Here is a 23,175-nt window from a genome sequence, read left to right on the forward strand (position 1 = left end):
CGGCTCAGGTCATGAGTACACCACATTTTTTTTATTTTTTATTTTTTATTTTTTTAAAAGATTTTATTTATTTATTTGACAGAGAGAGACACAGCGAGAGAGGGAACACAAGCAGGGAGAGTGGGAGAGGGAGAAGCAGGCTTCCTGCGGAGCAAGGAGCCTGACGTGGGGCTCGATCCCAGGACGCTGGGATCATGACCTGAGCCAAAGGCAGACGCTTAACGGACTGAGCCACCCAGGTGCCCCTATATCTAATTTCTTTCAACAATATATTGTATTTTCAGAGTGTAAGTGTTACACTTCTTTTAAAATTTATCCTAAATATTGTACTTTTTGATATCATTGTGAATGTAATTTTTTTTTAATTTCATTTTAAGATTATTTATGTCAAGTGTATAGAAATACAGTTGATTTTTGTGTAGTGATCGTATATCTTCCAACCTTGCTGAACTCCTTAATTTTAATTTTTATTTAATTTTTTAGTGTACTGCTTAGGATTTTCTATATAAAGGTCATGTCATCTGCAGATAGAGAGAGCTTTACTTCTTACTTTCTAATTTGAATGCTTTTTTTTTTTCTTTGCCTATTTGTCCCGGTTAGAACTTCAATGTTGAAGTGGTAAGAGCAGATTATCTTTGTTGTTCCTGATGTTAGGAGAAAAGCAGTCAGCCTTTCACCATTAAGTATGATGTTATTGTTAGCTATGGGCTTTTCACTGATGCTCTTGAGCAGGTTGAGGAATTTCCTTCTACTTCAAATTTGTTGAGGGTTTTTGTCAGGAAAGGGTAGTGGATTTTGTCAAATGTTTTTTTCTGCTTCTATTGAGTTGTGTGATTTTCTTTTTTATTCTATTATATGAAGTGAAATTCAAATCAAATATAAATAGCATTACAGAAGAAAGAGCTGACTTTGGGAATATTGACCTTGAAGCTCTTCCAGAGACTCTTGAGGAACTTTGTTATGCTAAATTTATCCATACAAATGAGGAAAGTGATTGTGAAGAAAAAATGAAGATATCTCAGAGGAGTTGATACTTGCCAAAAGCTTCACATTAAAAGTGTAAAGTACAAAATGTTGGAAGCTGTCCAAGCTCAGAAAGGGGTATGAGAATTTGACAAAACACAGAAAAAAATGCTTGCTCCTAACTTATATAAGAAATTCAAACTGCTAGTGATTAAGTTTTTCACCAAAAAATAGAACACTTTAATTCTTTTACAATTTATTTTTTTTAAGATTTTATTTATTTATTTGAGAGAGAGTGAGAGAGAAAGAGAGCATGAGCAGGGGGTGGGTTAGAGGGAGAGGGAGAAGCAGGTTTCCTGCTGAGCAGGGAGCCTGATGCGGGGTTGGATCCCAGGACTCTGGGATCATGACCGAAGTAGAAGGCAGACAGACACTCAACCAACTGAGGCACCCAGGCACCCCAAGAGTGATGTCTTCTTACTTTTCCTATTCCCTAACCATCTCTTTTCAAATAATTCAGTCCTAAAGCTTTTAGGTGGTGTCAGCAAGGTAGACAAGCATAATAGGGTGGCTTAGCATGTGACTGTAGGAGCCAAGAAGGATAGAGGTTACCTACACACTCCTGTGTGTAGCCCAGCATGGAGAATGGTTACATGTAGGTGAACTGATAAAGTAAGTAAATATAGTAAGGATAATGGCAGCACATGTCTTATTGTTAGAGTTACAAATCTGTACTTAGTCAAATTTGCAACCATTTGACTTTGTCTGATAAAAGGAAATGGGAAGTTTGATGAAGAATGGGGTATTTACATACCTTCAAAATCTCTCTCCAGAAAATACTAATTAATTACAAAGGCAAAAAGAATAACATCATAGTAGTGTGCCTGGGTGGCTCAGTCCTTAAGCATCTGCCTTCGGCTCAGGTCATGATCCCGGAGTCCTGGGATCGAGTCCTGCATCGGGCTCCCGGCTCAGCAGGGAGCCTGCTTCTCCCTCTGACCCTCTCCCCTTTCATGCTGTTTCTCTCTCTCTCTCAAATAAATAAATAAATAAAATCTTTAAAAAATATCATCTTAAAAAAAATCCTTAAAAAGAAAAAAAGAATAACTTCACAGTAGAGAAGCCTGCCAGAGACTCTCTCTCTTTTTTTTCTTTTTAAAGATTTTATTTATTTATTTGACAGAGAGAGGCACAGCGAGAGAGGGAACACAAGCAGGGGGAATGGGAGAGGGAGAAGCAGGCTTCCCGTGGAGCAGGGAGCCCGATGCGGGGCTCGATCCCAGGACCCTGAGATCATGACCTGAGCCAAAGGCAGACAACTGCCTTAACAACTGAGCCACCCAGGCGCCCCTGCCAGAGACTCTCTTAATCAACTCATCAAAGTTATGGAAGTCATGAAATCATGTGCCATTTGTATGTAGTGAAAAGAACACTGCGTGAAAAACATCCACCAAACTCAAACTGAGGGACATTCTACAAAATAACTGGCTGGAAATCTTCAACATTGTCAACCTTGCGAAAGTTAAAGACCAAGGAACTGTTCTAGATTGAAAGAGACTTGAAAACTGATCTAATGAGATGCATGATTCTGAACCGGAGACTCTGCTGTTAAGAGAGTTTACAGGGGCAGCAAGAGAAAGGAATGGGGTCTGAAGATAGTATAAATGTTAATTTCCTGGTGTTGATGGTTGTTGTGATTATGTAACAGAATATACTTGTCTGTGGGAGATCTACACTAACGTTTTTTTTTAATGTTTTATTTATTTATTCATGAGAGTCAGAGAGAGAGAGAAGCAGAGGCAGAGGGAGAAGCGGGCTCCCTGCTAGGCAGGGAGCCCGATGCGGGACTCAATCCCAGGACCCTGGGATCATGACCTGAGCCGAAGGCAGACGCTTAACCATCTGAGCCACCCAGGTGCCCCTACACTAACATTTTTGAGAATGATGGGTCATCATGTCAGCAACATACTCTTATGTGGTTCAGGAAAAGAAAAAGCTCTTTGTACTGTATTTGTAACTTTTTTGTAAGTTTGAGATTATTTCAAAATAAAAACTTTTTAAATTATTTATTTTTTAAATATTTATTTATTTGAGATAGAGAGCGAGAGAGCGAGTGCGCACGAGCTGGGGGGGGGAGAGGGGAGAGGGAGAAGCAGGCTCTTTGTTGAGCAGGGAGCTGGACGCAGGGCTCAATTCTAGGACCCTGGGATCACAACTTGAGTGGAAGGCAGATGCATAAACAACTGAGCCACCCAGGTGCCCCCCAAATAAAAACTTTTAAAACATGATAAAACCATTTTATTTAAAAATGCCCATCTTTATAATGTGCTCAATTAATTTTAATGACAAATTTTAGATGTTTTTCTTAAAAGGTATGTAGTTTTCCAAATTAGTTTAGAAGTTATATGAGCAAAAAAATTGGAATACCACTGGCCTGGAAGAACTAACTTCCTTCTCTATGGCTCCGGGCAAATGAAATAGTTTTCTGAATTCCTCCAGAGCATTTTCTCTGCTCTACTCACAAGCTAATAGTAAACACAGTTGGGGCACCTGGGTGACGTAGTCAGTTAAGTGTCAGACACTTGGTTTTGGCTCAGGTCGCGATCTCAAGGTCATGAGCTCTAGCCCTGCTTCCGGCTCCGAGCTCAGCAGGGATGCTGCTTAAGACTCTCTCTCTCTCCCTCGGCCCCTCCCTGCATCTTTCTCTCAAATAAATAAATAAATCTTAAAAAAAAAAAAAAAAGAAAATGCAGTGTACTTAGGAAGGAGGGGGTGCATTAGTACTCCAGGGTCTAATACTCTAATACCTGCTAGCCAGTTACTTAACCTCTCTCTGCCTCAATTTCCTTATCTGCAGTAATACAGGTGTACCTAGCACAGAGGACAGCACATAAAAGTGCCCCATAAACACCAGCTATTGTCAGTATTTCTGAAGTCTGAGCTCTAAGGGGAAAAGATTCACATCTGACTCATATATTATTCTCATTGTTTCTGTCCTACACTGTTTATCAGGTAATCTTTTTTCATCTTCTTTCTCTAATATATCTTTCACACTTGCAACTATTATCTTCCTAATCTGCAGATCTGATCACATCATTCTCTCTGTTCAAGCTGATTTCCCAATGCTTACAGGATAGTCAAAATTCACTGCCACAATCAAGTAACATCTCTGCTTCCACACCATGGGCTCAAAGAAGGTTTCACCCAGCTTGCTTTCACACTTTAACGCCTTTGATCCAAAAACGCCAGGTTTTTGTGTGTCTAAAATGTCCTTTCCTCCCTGATCACATTCTATTCATTCTTTTTTTTTTTAAAGATTTTATTTATTTATTTGAGAGAGAGAGAATGAGAGACAGAGAGCATGAGAGGGAGGAGGGTCAGAGGGAGAAGCAGACTCCCTGCCGAGCAGGGAGCCTGATGCAGGACTCGATCCCAGGACTCCAGGATCATGACCCGAGTCGAAGGCAGTCGCTTAACCAACTGAGCCACCCAGGCGCCCCCATTCTATTCATTCTTAAAAGTTGGTCTCAAAACCTCACCAGACTTTCTCACAAGTAATTAGTCACCTGCTGTTCTGGTGTTATATAACATCATGTTTATAACGCCATAATGGCCAATCGTACTTTGTTAGTAATTTAAAATCTTTCTGCTCCTCCGTAGGTCATTCATTCACTCATTCATCAAATATTTATGGACTATCCATTAGATAACAGGCTCTGTTCCCAGCACTGAAAGTATCCCTGTGAACAAGTCACGATTAGGTTCTCATGTAATGATGTGGACAAGTAAGAAAATAAGAAAAATACCAGATCGTCGTGAGTGCTACACAGAGAATGTCGAGTGAATATGATTAGCTGTTCAATATTGTACGCTCAGAGATCGTTTTTCTAAGGTACCCTTAGGCTATGAATTTGAAAGCGCCTAAGCGACAGTCATAGGGGAAGAGCTGTCCAGATCTCAGGAACAGCCGGTGCAAGGGCCCCGAGGTAGGAAAGAGCTGGTGTGGATAAAGCCACGAGGGGGAGGAAGGTGTGTACTGCCAAAGCAGCTCCGGGTGGTGGTCCCAGGTGGACGTTTACAAAGGGTACGCGGCCGCTTTGTGCAGAAAGTCTGAGGGCAGGGGGGCAAGCCGACGCAGATTCCCACCCTGAGGGGGTTCCTCGGCCAGCACTGGACACCCTAAACGGGCTTCCCCCTCGAAACTTCTCACGCCAGGTCTTTTCTCCGACGGTGTCAGGGGATGACACAGAACCTCGGTGCAGTGGTTGACGGGATGCCGGAACTTGGATACAGCACCTCCCGCAGAGGCCCAGGCTCGGTAGCGGAGAAGGTGCGCAGCCTGCCTCGGCTGGCGGAAGAGGCGGGGGCAAGTGCTCGTCCCAAGCCCGCCCGGCGCCGGTGCTGCGCATGCGTGCGCGCGTGCCCTCTTCGGGTCCCTAGAAGGGGCGGGGCCGGCCCTCCGCGCCGGAAGGGGGTTGGCTGGGCGGGGTCGGGAGGCGGTGGTGGCGGCTGCGCGCGCGCGCGAGAGTGCGAACGGAGATCGCTGCGAGGGCCGGGGCGGGCCGGGCGGTGGGGACGACCGACGGCGACTATGGCCGCGGCGGCGGGCGGCGGCGGGCTAGGGGCGGCGGCGGGCGCCGCGGGCGCGGGAGGCGCGGCGACGGCCGCGGGCCTGGCCGTTTATCGGCGGAAGGACGGTGGCCCGGCCAGCAAGTTTTGGGAGAGCCCGGAGACGGTGTCCCAGCTGGATTCGGTGCGGGTCTGGCTGGGCAAGCACTACAAGAAGGTGGGTTCGCGCGCCCGTGGTGGCCAGGGAGGCCACGCGACGGGAGCCGGGCGCAGCTACTGGCCTCGCGGGCCTCGGGCCGCCCCTCCCCCCCCGCGCGCCACGAGGGACAACAAAGGCAGGCGCCGGGCCCGCCACGCCCCCGCCGTCCGCTCTCGGCGCCCGCGCGCCGGGGGCTCCAGCGGGCCCCCGGGGCCAGGCCTCTGGGAATCCCCGCATCGCGGGCGAAAGCCCCAGCTCACCCCGGTGTGCAGGAGCATCTCGAGCTCAGCAAACCGGAGGGCGTGAATCTCTTTTGTTAGCTGCATTGGGTGTGCGAACAATGATTATTACAAACTGTCCAAGCCAGGGTTGTAAGAGCAGCTTCAAGTTTTGTTTAGAGACTCATCTTCAAAGTCAAGTGAGATAGCTAAGGTTCTACTACCTGTTGTTGGCTTGGTAAAGAATGACTAGACGATTGTACTCGGAAGTTAATAAGCAGCAGGCCAATACAATGGATGATAGTATGGATGAGCACCGATATTAAAAAAATGACAGTTTTTACTTCATTGTACTTTTAGTTCCGTGTAGTGTGAGTACAAGAGTTAACGTTCACTGGTACCTAATGTGTTTCTCAGTGAGGCCTTCCCTGAGAATCCCATTTACACTAGACTGCCGCACTTCATATCAATACCTTTATTTTGTTTGTACCACTTTGTGAGATTATTTTTTTCATTTAGCTGTTTCTCCTGCTTTTGGGAGGTAAGTTCCGCTGAGTCAGTGGTATTGAAAGTTGTGAATTAACCTTTTATTTATAACGAAGTGTTTTTTAACTTCCCCTTGTAGATATCTAGGAGTGACTCCCTTAGAAGGTGTAATGAAGCAGACAGCCCAAAATACCTCCTCTGCCCCAGATTTCCGAACACCCTTTTCAAGTTCCATACTTCCCCCATTGAGAACCATAGCACTGGGGCAAGGACCTTGTCAGGCCTCTTCACTGCAGTGCCCCCCCCCCCCCCGCCCCCATGGTTGGTACTAATTGCCTCGCCCTTAGTAGTTGCTTAGTAAATATTTGTTCAGTGAATGAAAAGACGAAGTAGTTTAGAAACCTATTCATTTGAGTTCTGCAGCGCAGTGGAGTCTGTCAGGTTTTGGAGGTTGATAGGGACAGGATCTTGGGTTCTTTTGACATTACACTGTGGTACTTTCAGAAGTGATTGTTTCTTACTGAAGTTTTAGGAAGTGAGAGACAATATATATTTTTATATGCTTTGACTTTTTTTGCCCCAAAATTTTGCAATCACATTTAGGATTGCCAGTTTTTCTCATCTGTGTATAAGTAGACAAGAATATTGCTCTCCCTTTTACAGTGATAAATTGGTCACTTTTTTTTATGTAGGCAGCAGAGCTTCTAGAAGTGGCTAAGGGAATTTAACATATTTATATTATGAGAGTATTATTTTTATCTTATGCCCTTCAGTCAATGCTTTGGGTTTTAAATTCAGTGTACCTTAATGTAGCCTTCCCCTCCCCCAGTCTGGATTTCTTTATTGAGATGTAATTGACATATAACATACTAGTTTATCAATGTAGTTTTAGCAGAAATGAGGAGTATTCATTTGGATATCAAGGAAGAGGAAGGAGAAAGAGAAATAATAGTAATTTCTACCTCTCCAAACTCTGTTTCCATCTGTTTGGGCCCAATTTTGTTTGAATGGGTGAAGAAGTAGTTCTGGGGCTGACTGAGGGATTTGTCCCAGAGTGTTGAGGCCATTGGGTAAATGTTGGCTCAGTGTTCTTCAGGCCTTAAAGATCAAGTAAAAGTTAGGTCTCAGGGTTTTATAAGGCCAGAGTATATTTCTTGGGCCTCCTCAAATTCAGAATTGTATATTCCTTATGCCTGACAGCCAGAATCCTGTCAGCCTTAGAGAGTGGTGTTGGAGTGGCGAAAGTACTATCCAGGACACAATATATTTCCACTCAGTGTACACATGAATGGGTTTTAACTATTTTCTGTTGCATTTAATACTACATTTTCACATTCATAAATCTCAGTAACTGAATGAAACATGACAGTGGTAGTCCCATTTTTATTAATTTTTTTTTTTTTAAGATTTTATTTATTTGAGAGAGTGAGCACACGAGCAGGGGGAGGGGGCAGAGGCAGAGGGAGAAGCAGGCTCTCCACCGAGCAGGGAGCCCGATGTGGGACTCAGTCCTAGGATCCTGAGATCATGGCCCAAGCCAAAGGCAGCCACCCAACGGACTGAGCCACCCAGGCGCCCCCCATTTTTATTAATGGGTTTATCCATGCGTTCCATGAACAACAACTGGGCATCTAACTGTATCTGGGCACTTAAACCATTACTCAAATCCTTATAACAGTCGTGGTTCATAGATATTTATTTCATTTTACACATGAGTGGAACCTGAGACTCCATATATAAGTGACTTCTCTAAGATTACAATTAGGAGTGGTGAAGGTCTGCCTGGCTCCAAAGCCCCAATTTTTTTTGCTACACATAATCCCTCTCATCAAGGAATGTAGTGGAAGGTAGTGGAAAATGTAGTGAAAGACATAGACACTTACTTGTAAAACTCATGTGGTTTCAAATTAAAAGAACTTCGTTTTACTTTTGTTTTCTCTGTGTCCTTAGTAGGTGCTCAGTACATGTTCAATGAATGAACAGATTCTAGTCTAGGAACCTATTCATTCATGCTTTGTTGATAAATTTGGCTCAGGAACACAGAAGGGAGAGGGAATACTTTTTGATTAGGATGAGCTTCAACTGGGCCAAAGAAGTCCAGAGGAGGTGACTCCTGGAGGGAGGCAGGGTAGGTGATTGGGAGCACAGGGTGGTTAACCGTTGGCTTGAGGTTGCATTTTAAGTCCAGCAGCAGGGCGGAAGCTTCTTCATCTCCTACCTGAGCTACCTTTGTATTATTGGGTACATGTCTTTTCATCCTAACTTTGATGAAGATGAAAGCTGTATTTCTGTCCGTGGTTTCTGAGTGGTTTTCAAATGATAAAACCTTACTGATTTTAATGGTTTCAACTCAGATACTTTGGAGGTGAAGGATATCTGTAAACCATTAAGTTCCCAGGTAAGTTTCTTCCCGGTTTGGCTTATTAATGAAATAAGATTTAAGATGTCAGGATGATTTCAATGTCAGGGTGATCGCTAAAGTAGACTAGATTGCCTCAGGAATGCATTTCAGTACACTTTACATAAAGTATTTAACAGTTAAAGAGTTTTTTTGTTTTATGGGGCATTTGCTGCAATAGGCTTGTTTAGGGACAAGTTATTAAAATTTGGATACTTTATTGATGCCATAGATAGCATAAAGCAGATATATTGATAAAACTTTCTAAACTTATCTTTCTACCTTTCTTTTCTTTCTCTTTTTTTATCTTCCTACCTTTCTTAAAATACTTGAGACTAAAAATTTTTGGTTGTCTTAAGTAAAACATGCTGTTGAACTTTTTTTTGATCAAAAGATAAAATGTTGATGACTGAAATAATCTATAGTCATTATTTTATTTTATTTTTTTGTTAATCAGAATTCAGTATTTTGAAAGCTGTCAAGAACCCTTTATGTTTTAGGTAATGTTTTTGGAAGCCATTTGAAATGAGCTCTATTATGTCACTGTAGGATAGTGAATGAGCATTATACTTTGGAAGATGTAGTTCAGTACTCTTGGCTGCTAATAACTTGTCCCTAATTGGTGGTGTCCTTGAGCAGATGACTTGATTCCTGTTTTAATTTTTCATATGTAAATTGAGAGTAAGATTGACTTCCTTAAGACTGAATCAAACGAGATAGTTGTTGGAGATGAGGTTATGTAAATTTGAGGTGGTGATGATACTTTTGTGTATATCCCATGGTTAGCTTGCTTTATTCTTATTGGTTAAATAGAATGTTAATATTTTGAAGTGTTTAAAAGTTGATTTAAAACATTATAACATTGGCTGCCTTTTGAGTGGTTGTGAGTTATAGATTAATACATTAACATGACAGTTCATTTATGAATTAAAAATGTCATCTTTTTCATGTTTGGTAACTTTTGTGGGTGATTTGGAAAAAGTATTTAACCAAGGTTAAATATTTTATAATTAAAAAAATTGGGGGAGGGGTGCCTAAGTGTCTCAGTTGGTTAAGCGGCTGCCTTCGGCTCAGGTCATGATCCCAGGGTCCTGGGATCGAGTCCCATGTCGGGCTCCCTGCTCAGCGAGGAACCTGCTTCTCTCTCTCCCTTGTCTCCTGGCTTGTGCTCTCACTCTCTCTCTGTCAAATAAATGAATAAAATATTTAAAAAAAAATAAAAAATTTGGGGGTGCGTGGGTGGCTCAGTCAGTTAAGCGTCTGTCTTCTGCTCAGGTCATGAACCCAGGGTCCTGACATCCAGCCCTGAGGCAGTCTGCTTCTCCCTCTGCTTCTCTCTCTCTGTGTCTCTCATGAATAAAATAAAAATAAAATCGAAAAAAAAATTGGATTTTAAAATAGTTAAGGTAATAATTTTGATTGAACTTTGAACCTGGCTATCTTTATTTTGAAACTATAAGGTTGTCCACATGAAACCTTTTACATGTTTTTGTATTCTGAATGATAATATAGCAAATGAAACATGCATAGTAGTGAAATTTAGAATATATATGAAGCTATGTATATAGCAGTTGCTAAACTTAATTTTTGCCTAAAGGGTTGATTTGGTTTTTGCTGAACAGCCTTCCTCCAAGATGGTGTGTTTTTCAGTTTTAGGATTTGGCATTGTTCAGTTATCTACAGGTATCTGAAAAATAGAAAGTTAGGCTCATTAATTTTTCATGTTGCTTTACTATGTACAAAAAATTGCAGTACAATTTTGTACTGAGAAACCCATTCTTATAAAAATAATAAAGTTACCTTGTGGATATATACTCCATATTTTGTCAGTTCTGTAGTATACATTTGAAAAGTTTATTAAAGATTACATGAGTGCTATGAATTGCTTACTAATTGAGTGTTGCTTATTAAAGATTTACTATGTTGAGTAAATTGGAAAAAACCAGATACTGAATTGTCACTTGTAAGTGTATAGTCCTTAAAAAAGTAAACTTGATAGTTTTTGTGGGAATTGGCAACTGGCAATATATTATAGGAAAGGGGAATCGTAAGTAGTTTTCAACGTTAAAAATTGTTTAACTCGGGGTGCCTGGGTGCTCAGTCGTTAGGCGTCTGCCTTCGGCTCAGGTCATGATCCCAGGGTCGTGGGATCGAGCCCCACATGGGGCTCTCTGCACCGCAGGAAGCCTGCTTCTCCCTCTCCCACTCCCCCTGCTTATGTTCCGTCTCTCGCTGTGTCTCTCTCTGTCAAATAAATAAGAAAATCTTTTAAAAAAATTGTTTAACTGGTTTTTAATTTTTTAAAATTTTAAAAAGATTTTATTAGAGAGAAAGAGCCGTGGGCGGGGGGAGGGCAGAGGGAGAGGGAGAAGCAGACTGCCTCGGGGCTGGATGCCAGGACCCTGAGGTCATGACCGAGCCTAAGTCAGAAGCTTAACTGATTGAGCCACCCAGGCTCCCCTTTAACTTTTAAATTATAATACAGCATATTCTTTAACTAAGATGTGTAGTAATACCTGAAACAGATTTTTAAAAAAAGTTTAGTGGTTCTTTTTTTTTTGAATATTTTACTTATTTATTTGAGAGAGAGAGAGAGAGGGCACAGCAGGGGGAGGGGCAGAGGGAGAAGCAGACTCCCCCCTGAGCAGGGAGCCTTGTGCGGGACCGGATCACAGGACTCCAGGGTCATGACCTGAGCCGAAGGCAGACGCTTAGCCGACTGAGCCACCCAGGTGCCCCAGTTTAGTGGTTTTTAAAGTGGGTTCCCACTCCAGTTGCGTCACCTAGAACTTATTCTTTTTTTTTTTTTTTTTAAGATTTTATTTATTTATTCAACAGAGAGAGCGAGCGAGAGAGGGAACACAAGCAGGGGGAGTGGGAGAGGGAGAAGCAGGCTTCCCGCCGAGCAGGGAGCCCGATGCGGGGCTCGATCCCAGGACCCTGAGATCATGACCTGAGCCGAAGGCAGACGCTTAATGGCTGAGCCACCCAGGTGCCCCTCACCTAGAACTTCTTAGAAATGCAAATTCTTGGGCCTGACCTATGGAATTAGAAACTCCCAAGTGGGTCTAAAATTTGAAAAACATTATTTTAGGCCAACAAAATTGACATCTTATATGCTTAATTGTATGAAGTTTGTTTCCATTTTTTGACTGGTGTGTGGCGCAGGTGTTTTACTTTGTGGCCTTACGAAAATGTGTTTTCACAGAACACCCTTAGTATAAAAGAAAACTTTTTATAAGGATGAAAAAGGAGTGGTCTAGAACAGGAATAGACAGATTTTTTTCTATAAAGGGCAGGAGAGTAAAGATTTTAGGCTTTTCAGGTCATGCCATCTCAATTATAACTCCTTGACTGTGCTGTTACATGAAAGCCATCATAGACAATGTGTAGTGAATGAGTGTGCTGTGTTTTGATAAAATTTTATTTATGGACACTGAAATTTGAATTTCATGTAATATGTGTCCTGAAATATGACTTTTTTTTTAAAAAAGCTTTTATTTGTTTATTTGAGGGGGAGAGAGACAAAGCACAAGTCGGGTGTAGAGGGAGAGGGAGAAGCGGACTCCTCGCTGAGTGGGGAGCCCAACATGGGCTTGATCCCAGGACCTCGAGATCACAAGCTGAAGGCAGATGCTCAACCGACTGAGCCACCCAGGTGCCCGGAAATATTCTTTATTCTTTAAAATTTCTTTCCAGAGGTGCCTGGGTGGTGCAGTCGATTAAGTGTCTGACTCTTTGTTTCAGTTCAGGTTGTGATCTCAGGGTCATGAGATCCGGTCCTGTGTCGGGCTCCCTGCTCAGCGCGGAGTCTGCTTGAGATTCTCTCTCTCCCCCGCCCCTCCCGCTCATGCTCTCTCTCTCTGAAATAAATAAACCTTAAAAAAATGAAATAAAATAAAATTTCCTTCCAACCATTTAAAAATCAAAAAACTGTTCTTAGCTTGTGGGCCACAGAGAAACAGGCAGTGGACTGGATTTTACCAACCTTTGGTCATGTAATATACAGTATTCCAACAAAATACCAGTCTTTAGCAAAGTGACCTGCATGCTGGCTGTTTCATTTAGAGTGGAAAGCTAATGCACCTGTATAAATAAAATTTGGGAGGATACTAAGCTTTAAGAACTGCCTTTTATATCATGCCTTATCTTTGCTTGGCAGTAGTACAAATTGAGAGCCATTCAATTTAGTAAGAGTAGACTGTGCAGCTGATAATCATTTTGCCATATATAAATTACTTACAAATTATTTTTTGTGATAGAAACCTACCACATTAATCTTGAAATGTTGGATGATATTGGGAACGAGGTTTGTTCCAGGAAGAAAAATTCATTTCACTATCTTTTGTTATCTTTTCAGTTTCAAGGAGGTATAGATGTTTTTCCTTTTCAAAATTGGAGGTTTAAAAAAATTTATTGAATGGGGCGCCTGGGTGGCTCAGTCGTTAAGCATCTGCCTTCGGCTCAGGTCATGGTCCTGGAGTCCTGGGATCGAGTCCCACATCGGGCTCCCTGCTCAGCGGGAAGCCTGCTTCTCCCTCTCCCACTCCCCCTGCTTGTGTTCCCTCTCTCGAGGGTGTCTCTCTCTGTCAAATAAATAAAATCTTTAAAAAAAATTTGTTGAATGTATTGGCTTTTCAAAGTGATATTGAACATTTTATACTTAAACTTTCACATTTAATTTAACTTGCTAATTTATGCTTTCCCTGTCATGTTACGTATTTCCTTGCTGTGGAACCAGCTTGCTCTCTGCCACTGGTTTGGCCTTTGGACATTGTCGACATTAGCGTGGATAACTTTTCAGATACATTTGTTTACAATTTTTAAAAAGATTTTATTTATTTATTTGAGAGATAGCAACAGAGACAGTGAGAGAGGAAACAAGCAGGGAGAGTGTGAGAGGGAGAAGCAGGCTTCCCGCTGAGCGGGGAGCCAGACGTGGGGGTCGATCCCAGGACCCTGGGATCATGACCTGAGCCCAAGGCAGACACTTAACGACTGGGCCACCAGGCGCCCCAAGGGTGGTATTGATTCATCAAAAGAAGGGTGTACACCCTATTTCTTGATGAGAGGAGTATCAAAGAAATTTGTAGGCCTGTTTTAAAAACAATACAGTCTGCTCTCTGGCCACAAGTTATTTATATTCATCCCACTTACAAAATACATTTGCTGATAGGTCTCATCTGATTATAGTATCAGGCTCAAGTTTGAGGTTCAGGATCTCACCATCTACTTTAGGTGCAGGTGCACACGAGATGACTTGGATTCATTGCTTGGGCATGGTTTCTCTCCTGAGACCTGTTAACTTTCCCTCCCCACTGTACCCAGTATTTTTGTAAGCTTCTTTACAGCAAAGACCATGGCTCAGACCTGTGCAAATCTGTCACCTGGCCAGTGTTAGTAGGTAATAGGAAGTAAGCTACCATTCTCTTCTGCACGATTGTCCCAGTTTTTGAGTCCTCATCTTTATCTTACAGTATGTTCATGCGGATGCTCCTACCAACAAAACGCTGGCTGGGCTGGTGGTACAGCTTCTTCAGTTCCAGGAAGATGCCTTTGGGAAGCATGTCACCAACCCGGCCTTCACCAAACTCCCGGTAAGTACATCAGCTTATAACACTGGGGAATCTGCCGTTTCTGTGCTCTCAAGTGCACCCTACAGCTCTTTCCTTTATTGCTACTATCCTGTAAAATAAACAAAGAGCCTCAACTGAATTTTAGCTATAGATTATTATTGCTTTTTAAGTGTAGGAAGCTCCAGTTTCAGGAGTCATTTAACATTTGCATGAAACATCACAATAGCTATTTATAGACTTAACTATGAACATTTTACTATGTTGTAGTTTCCTTGTAGTCTCTGCTATACCAGGTCTTCTCCATTCTTTCTCCTGATTCAATTCTTGTGGCTAGGATACTTTCTTGTGGAATTTTTATCTTGTGTCGGTAAGATTTTCTGAGCTTGTGTGAAATATAATTCTGTTGTCCTTGCAATTGATACTTTGATAGTTTGGTTTGGTATATAAATACTGGGTTATGCTTTTTTTCCTTTTGAAATATGTAGGTTTTATTCTTTTTATTTTATTTATACTCTCTCGGGTATAATTGAGAATAGGAGATAATGTATGTTTTTTTACTGATCTTGCAGTAAATGTGTTTAGTTTGCTTATGGTATTTTTGCTGTCCAGACATTTGTTTTTAAGTTTGTTTATTTTTAGTAATCTCTACACCCAGCATGGGGCTTGAACTCACGACCTGGAGATCAAGAGTTGCATGTCTACCAGCTGAGCCAGCCAGGTGCCCCTGGTTTTGTTCTTTCCTTAACATTTGATTTTGTAGAGAAAAATCTGATACTTGATTTTCCCCTTTTTTTTTTTTAAGTGATCTTTGAAATTCAGAAATATGACTAGTTACAAGTCATGATCTCACGACTCAGTAATGTTTCTTTAGCTCAGGGAACATTCAGTCTATTAGTCTTCTCTCCCATCCTGTATTCCTTCATTTATATTTTTGAACTCTGTTTGTGCAAACATTAGAGTTCTAGGAATTACTTGTAGCTTTTCTCATAATTTTTGTCTTCTGATTCTCTGATTTGGATTTTTGCAGTTTCCAGTCTGATGTTTGCTTCCTCCACTGAATTTATAGGTAGACCTTTTTTTTAAATCTCAAGTTTCTGATTTGGGTGTTCTTATTTCATCACTAACCTTTTTGTTTTAACAACCCATTGCTCTCTTGGGTATAATTGAGAATAGGAGATAGTGTATGTTTTTTTACTGATCTTGCAGTAAATGTGTTTAGTTTGCTTATGGTATTTTTGCTGTCCAGACATTTGTTTTTATTTAGTCAGATACAGAATTGTTTTGTTTTGTTTGTTTTGTTTTTGTTTTGTAATCTCTACCCCCAATGTGGGGTTGGAACTTATGAGCCTGAGATCAAGAGTCATATCTCTACTAATGGAGCCAGCCAAGTGCCCATAGAATTGTGGGGTTTTTTTTTTTTAAGATTTTATTTATTTATTTATTGGAGAGCGAGCGAGAGAGAAACAGCATGAGAAAGGAGAGGGTCAGAGGGAGAAGCAGGCTCCCCGCTGAGCCGGGAGCCTGATGTGGGACTCGATCCCAGGACCCTGGGATCATGACCTGAGCCGAAGGCAGTCGCTCAACCAACTGAGCCACCCAGGCGCCCTAGAATTGTGGTTTTTGAATCATGTTAGGAAGCTTTCTTCACTCGTAGGTGAGGAAGGAATTTAGTCAGGTGTTCTTCTAGTACTTATATGGCTTCATTTTTTATACTTAATTCTCATCTATTTAGGTTTTATCTTGGTGTTCAGTGTGAGCAATAGATCCAGTTTTATCTTTTTTCTTAGGATTATCTGGTTATCCCAGTGGTGTTTATTAAAAAGTGCTTCTTTCCCCCCACTGATATGAGCTCAGCAAGTATTAAGCATTTGGTTATTTATCAAATTCTGAGACTTTAAAGAGCAGTACAGTGTATTGTTTGTCCTCAGGGGCTGCATACTCTAGTGAGCTGAATGAATAGAGCCTTGGAGTTTCCTGGTGATCCTGGTGAGGAAATGTCTTCCAGGGGAAAGGGCATTTGAATTTGAGACTTGAAAGTTGAGTATGAGTTCTTCAGGGAAATGCTGAAGGATGGGATTTTCAGGCAGTGATAGCAACGTGTAAAAGCATAAAGGCCTGAGAAAACGTGGTACTTGAAGGTAGTTGTGACAGTTCAACAAGATTAGAACTGAGGGGCGCCTGGGTGGCTCAGATGGTTGAGCGTCTGCCTTCGGCTCGGGTCATGATCCCCGGGGTCCTGGGATCGAGTCCTGCATCGGGCTCCCTGCTAGGCGGGGAGCCTGCTTCTCCCTTTGCCTCTGCCTCTCTCTCTCTCTCTCTGACTCTTATGAATAAATAAATAAAACATTAAAAAAAAAGATTAGAACTGAGGACAAATAGGCAGAGAAGTGGGCTAGAGTCTGTCGTAATAGGCCAAGTTTACTGTGCTAGATGTGTGGCCTTTATCTCGTAAGTGATGGGGACCCATAACAAGGGAGAGAGTAGTAGGTGGCTTAGTTGATTTTGGGTTTTAGAAAAACCCCACAGGCTTCAGTGTGAAGAATGGGTTGGAAGCTGTTGAGATTGGAGGCTTTGAAAACTCTTCATGAAGAAACTGCTCTCGTAATCCACTGTTATGGTCCCCTGTGGAGGAAACAATGGATTGATTGATTGATTGATTTTTAAAGATTTTATTTATTTGAGAGAGAGCAAGAGCGCGCGCGAGAGGACACGAGCGGGGGGAGCAGCAGGTAGAGGGAGAAGCAGACTCCCCGCTGAGCAGGGAGCCTGAGGTGGGGCTCCATCCCAGGGCTCCGGGGCCATGACCCGAGCTGAAGGCAGACACTCAACCAACTGAGCCACCCAGGCGCCCGAGAAGCAGTAGATTTAAAGAGGACAGAAAGGAACTCAGAGTTTAAGGGGGCAGAACTTGGTAATATCTTGGGGGGGGCAGTATAGGGTCTGGAAAGAGAAAGAATTTACTGGGAGGACTACACTGAGCAATCAGACACTGTTAGCACGAAGGGGAAAGCCAGAGTAAAAGCAGATTCCTGGGGAAAGGTACTCAGTTTAGCCTGTGTTATGGTTGGTTCTCTGATAGGCACCTCGGGTTTAGAAATCTTGTGGGTACGAGGAAATGAGATCTGGAGTTCAGAGTACAGGTTGAATTAGAAAAGATTTGGGAGTTACTGTGTACTAGATGAATTCACAGTTGTGGAGCAAGATCATTCCTTCCCTTTGGATTTGCTTTTTAACTTTATCCTTTTAAAATACCTACTTTTTGGGCGCCTGGGTGGCTCAGTTGGTTAAGCGACTGCCTTCGGCTCAGGTCATGATCCTGGAGTCCCTGGATTGAGTCCTGCATCGGGCTCCCTGCTCGGCGGGGAGTCTGCTTCTCCCTCTGACCCTCCCCCCTCTCATGTGCTCTCTCTCATTCTCTCTCTCTCAAATAAATAAATAAAATCTTAAAAAAAATATATTAAAAAAAATACCTACTTTTTAATGTGTGATTTATGTTGTATACGTGTAATATATTAGCAGTATAGTAAGTACCTGTATATAATTTATGAATAAATTTTTAGATATTGGAGGGACATGTCTATTTTGTACTAATGGGAATTACTCAACTGGACGATCAACTTCATTTTCTTAGCCATGTGACTAATTGAGGTTCTGGGGTAACTTTTGTAAGTTTAAAATTAATTCAAAGTAAAAATTTTGTAAGAATAATGCAAAGAACTTTCATTTTCCCTTTATTCAGAATCCCCGATTGTTAACATTTTACTACATTTGCTTTATCACTCTTTTTCTCTGTGTGTGTGTGTGTTTTTTCCTGAATCATTTGAAAGCTCCGTGTTCCTTTACCACTAATTACATGGGTTTACTTCTTATTCCTGTATATTATGAAGCAGATTAGAATTACTAATTAGGAACTGGTTGAAGTTATCATGTAAAACATTGTAACATAATACCTATAGATTGTACTTTATTAAGTATAACATTAATATTTAGAATAAAATTTACAGATAACATTACATGAAGTATTTTCTATTATGTGATTCACATTATTTGGTATTTCTAATTAGGATTGTATGAATGTTCTTAAAAAATAGTATGTACAAGAGGCTTTATTCATGGGATATTTAACTCTTGGGAATGAAAGCATTCTTTTTTTTCCAGATTTTAAAGATTAGGGAAGAATATTTTTAGGCAAAAGCCATAAATAAAAATAATTCATGGCGTAGTGCCAGTGGGACCAGATGTACTTTTCTTCCTCTTAAAATAGTGTTTAACATTTTCCCAAATGAAAGGGATTGATGTAATGTGTAATGGTGTCAAGTAAAAGTGGATGAGAAAGACAGTTAATGAAGCAAAGAATGTTTTAGTGAAACATGTCAGCTGTTTAACCTTAAACTTTTTTTTTCTTTTTTTCTTTCTGAATAGATGGTACTGGTATAAGAGTTCACTATTTGGGCTGATTCTTTTTTTTTTAATCAGAGTGGAACTTTATGTACTGACTTCCTAAGTCGTACCGGATATTAAACAGCTGGCTCAATGTAGGGTATGTTCTATCTAATGCTAAATTGAGAAGTTAGGATTTAGGGAAAATTTGAAGGTTTATAAGACTAAAAATAATGTTGTATAGGCAGGGACACCTGGCTGGCTCAGTCAGTAGAGCATGCGACTCTTACTCTCAGGGTTGTGAGTTGGAGCCCCACATTGGGCACTTAAAAAATAATACGTTGCATAGGCAAACAAAACATGAATTGGAACAGAAGAAAAAAGTGTTTTTACCTCCACCACAATTAAAAATTCTGTTTTTCTATAATCTCTTCAAGCCTCAGTGCATAACATTATTGTAATGATAGGGTAGAGTCAGTTTTGTATTCTGCCTTTTAAAATAGATCATAAGCAACTGTATTTAAAAACAACAAAGGTCTAAGATCTAGAAGACTGCTAGAAGGTCAAGTCAGAGTCTAAAGTAGCAGAAGATTTTTTTAAGTACGTTCATGAGATGTTCAAAATTTTCACTTATCATTACACTTAAAAAATTAATCCTTTCATTTGCAACTATGACCTGACTACACCCTACTATTCCATAAATTTCGGAGTGGAGAGACTACCTTTGGGAACATGGGACGAGAAAGAAGATTCTAAGTGTTTTATAAGTACTGGAAGTTAGTCCTTTAAGTTTGTAGCTTAGACCTTTGCCTTATGAAAGTGCAATGTAAGTAAGTGGCTGTTTAAGTGAGATGGTGGGGAACATTTCCTCTGTGGTGCAATGATTTAGCTTCAGTTTGCTTTTCTTTATATGTATCACCATGTTTGTATGAATCTCTATGGAGAATAGTGTAATTTTGCTTGTCTTTGAATTTTATAGGAATGGAATCCCAAGTATCTGTGTTGTGAGCCATGGAGGAAGTATTTGTAACCATGAAAAGACACGTTGAGCTAAAATGAGGGAGATAGTCCAGCTGAACTGTCCAGCCATGTACCTGTAGATAGTACAAATTACTGTAGATAAAAGGATAAGTCCGAGAAAGTCTGGTCAATTCTCTTCTTGCCCGTGTAATTCATCTGCAAGGGCAGTGAGCCTAGATGATCTGGCATGACTGGTTAGAGCTCAGTGGACTGCACAGTATGGGCTTTTAGGGTCTGGACTTGGATGCCACGCAGAGGGCATGCTGGACCAGGTGTTGATTAGGGCTCCAGAAAACTATAGGACCAGTGTTAATGGCAGGCCTATATAGTCCCATCTGTACCATGTGGAGTCACAAGTAGAAACTTTAGTTCACTGGCATTGTATTCCTGATTTGTTTGGGTGATGTTTCATTTATTTTTTACCTGTTACCCCCCTTTTACTCCCCCCCCCACCATTTCCCTTTCTTTTCCCATAATGTTTCTCCCTCCAACTTTACTCATGTCTGATGGATGCATTATAAATGGTACATATTTAAATTTGAGTTCAAGGTTTCAAGGTAATGACATTTCCATCATCCCCAAAAGTTTCCTTGTAACCCATCTCCCACCCCGGTCCCCTGGCACCATTGAGGGTACAGATTCATTTACAACTTCATGAAATTGATATAAATAGATCACACAGTATACTTTTTTTGCCTCAGTTCTTTTCACTTATCGTAACGGATTTTGAGATGTTCATCTGTGGTGTTCCGTGTGTTACTTTTCCTTTTTATTGTTGATTAGTATTCCATTGTATGGATAAACCACAGTTTATTTATCCTTTTACTGTTTGATGGGAATCTGGGTTGTTTCCAGCTTTCTTTTTTTTTTTTAAAGATTTTATTTACTTATTTGACAGAGACAACAGTGAGAAAAGGAACACAAGCAGGGGGAGTGGGAGAGGGAGAAGCAGGCTTCCTGCTGAGCAGAGAGCCCGATGTGGGGCTCGATCCCAGGACTCTGGGATCATGACCTGAGCTGAAGGCAGACGCTCAACGACTGAGCCACCCAGGCACCCCTGTTTCCAGCTTTCTGAGTAAAGCTGCTGTCACTGTTAATGTACAAATCTTTTTGTGACATGTTTTCATTTCTCCTAGGTAAATAACCCAGGAGTGGAATGTTTGGGTCATAGGGTTGGTAGCATTTAACTTTAGAAGGAATTGCCGAACTGTTTTCTAAAGTGGTTGTATCATTTTACATACCATCTAGCAGTGTACTGTCTGAGAGTTCCAGTTCCTTTGCATTCTTGTCAGCGATTGATATGATTAGTCTTCATAATTTTATCCATTTTGATAGGTATGTAGTGAAATCTCATACTTTTAATTTGCATTTTCATGATGACTGATGATGTTAAACATCTTTTTATGTGCTTATTGACCATTTGTGTTTCTTCCTTTGTTTTTCAAACAAGTTTTTAATTTGGTCCCCATGACCACCCCACATTCAGAGATTTGCCAGAAGGACTTATGGAACTCAGCCTATACTTGTATTTATAACTGAGATTTTTTTTTTAAGTTTATTTAAGTAATCTCTGCACCCAACCTGGGGCTGGAACTCCGAACCCTGAGATCAAGAGTCACATGCTTTTCCAGCTGAGCCAGCTAGGCGCCCCATGTACTTATAACTAAGATTTGTAACAGCAATGTAGTAAATATACAAAGCCTAGTCACAAGGGGAAAAGACACAGGTGTAGCCTGGAGGAATCTGTGCTGCAGGCTTCTGTGTGCTCTCTTTCTTGAGGTATCACACAAAGTGCATTCTTCCCCAGCATTGAAGATGTAGTAGCATACGGGCAATATTTCTGCCCAGGGAAGCCTGTTAGAGTCTCATACCCAAGGATTTTATTGGGGGCTGGTACCTTTTGTCTAGCACATATTTAAACTTCCAGACTCCCCCTAAGGAAAGCAGGTATTCATCATAAACCACATTGTTTGTTCAAATAGTCTAGGCTCAGTGAACCACCCTTCTTATCGGTTGACTAGGAATACTCCTAGAGGCAGATTCCCAGATGCTAGCCAAGGGCCAATTGGAAAGCAGGCCTTACTGAGGGTAGTCATCTCAGGCCTGCTGTGTTAATTCTTTTCTGCACAGGTTTTTTTTTTTTTTTTTTTTAATTAAATTTTAAAAATTATGTGTTTTGCATATAGGTTCTTTATAATATATATATATTGCAAGAATTTCCTCCCAGTTTGGGATTTGACTTTTTGTTTTCTTATAGTGTCTTCCCAAGAACAAAAGTTTTGGATTTTGATGAAGTCCAATTTATTGATTTCTACGATTTGTGCTTTTTGTGTTCAGAGGAACCTTTGCATACCCCAAAGTTACAGACTGTTTCCAGTATTTTTCTTCTAGAGATTTTATAGTTTTAGGTTTCATGTATGTCGGGTTAATTTTTATGTGTAGTGTGAGGGTAAGGGCTAATGTTCTTTTTTTCAGTTATGGATATTTAGTTTTTTATTTTATTTTATTTTTATTTTTTAAAAATATTCATTTATTTGACAGAGAGTGACAGCTAGAGAGGGAACACAAGCAGGGGGAGTGGGAGAGGGAGAAGTGGGCTTCCCTCTGAGCAGGGAGCCCATTGCGGGGCTCGATCCCAGGACCCTGGGATCATGACCTGAGTCTAAGGCAGCCGCTTAACCAACTGAACCACCCAGGCGCTCCTAATTTATTTTATTTTTTAAAAGATTTTATTTATTTGATAGGGAGACGCAGGCAGAGGAAGAGGGAGAATCAGGCTCCCCGCTGAGCAAGGAGCCCGACGTGGGGCCTGATCCCTGGACTCCCGGATAATGACCTGAGCCGAAGGCCGAGTTAACCTGCTGAGCCATGCAGGCTCCCCATATCCGGTTAATTTAGAGCTACCATTAGTTGTAAAGATGTTCTTCTTTGAATTGGCTTAGCGCTTTAGTTGAAAATTAGTTGACCAGATGTGTGTGGCTGTATATTTGGATTGTTTTTTCCTGTTGATTGAAATGTCCATTTTTTTGTTAATACCACATTTTTGATTACTATGACTTTATGATGAGTCCCCCCCCGCCCCGATCTTTATGCTTTTAATTTCCTTTTCTTGCCACATTGCACTGGGTAGCACGTCTGACTCAATATCGAATAGAAGTGGTTAAGACAGGGGGTTCCTGGCTGGCTCAGTTGGTAGAGCATGTGGCTCTTGATTTGGGGATTGTGAGTTTGAGCCCCACATTAGGTGTAGAGATTACTAAAAAAAAAATGTTTAAGACAGAAATTCTAACCTTATTCTTGTTAATGGAAAAACATTCAGTTTTGCACTATTAAATATGATATTAGCTGTAGGTTTTTCATATGTGA

The 23,175-nt window shown here is 41.2% G+C and overlaps 1 protein-coding gene across 5 annotated transcripts in view; it reads left to right on the forward strand.

Annotated features, from left to right (window-relative positions):
- Positions 1–5,546: 5,546 nt before the first annotated feature.
- Positions 5,547–23,175, forward strand: part of SMARCC1 (SWI/SNF related, matrix associated, actin dependent regulator of chromatin subfamily c member 1) — a 173,929-nt gene continuing 156,300 nt past the window's right edge. For all 5 annotated transcript variants that reach the window (XM_021686949.1, XM_021686950.1, XM_021686951.1 and 2 more), the window contains exons 1-2: positions 5,547–5,749; positions 14,311–14,430. In XM_021686949.1, coding sequence (XP_021542624.1) covers positions 5,555–5,749; positions 14,311–14,430 — 315 coding nt within the window. In that variant the 5' untranslated portion in view covers positions 5,547–5,554. The remainder of the gene's footprint in view (positions 5,750–14,310; positions 14,431–23,175) is intronic.

The sequence above is a fragment of the Neomonachus schauinslandi genome, chromosome 1, assembly GCF_002201575.2.
Source record: "Neomonachus schauinslandi chromosome 1, ASM220157v2, whole genome shotgun sequence".
NCBI lineage: Eukaryota > Metazoa > Chordata > Mammalia > Carnivora > Phocidae > Neomonachus > Neomonachus schauinslandi.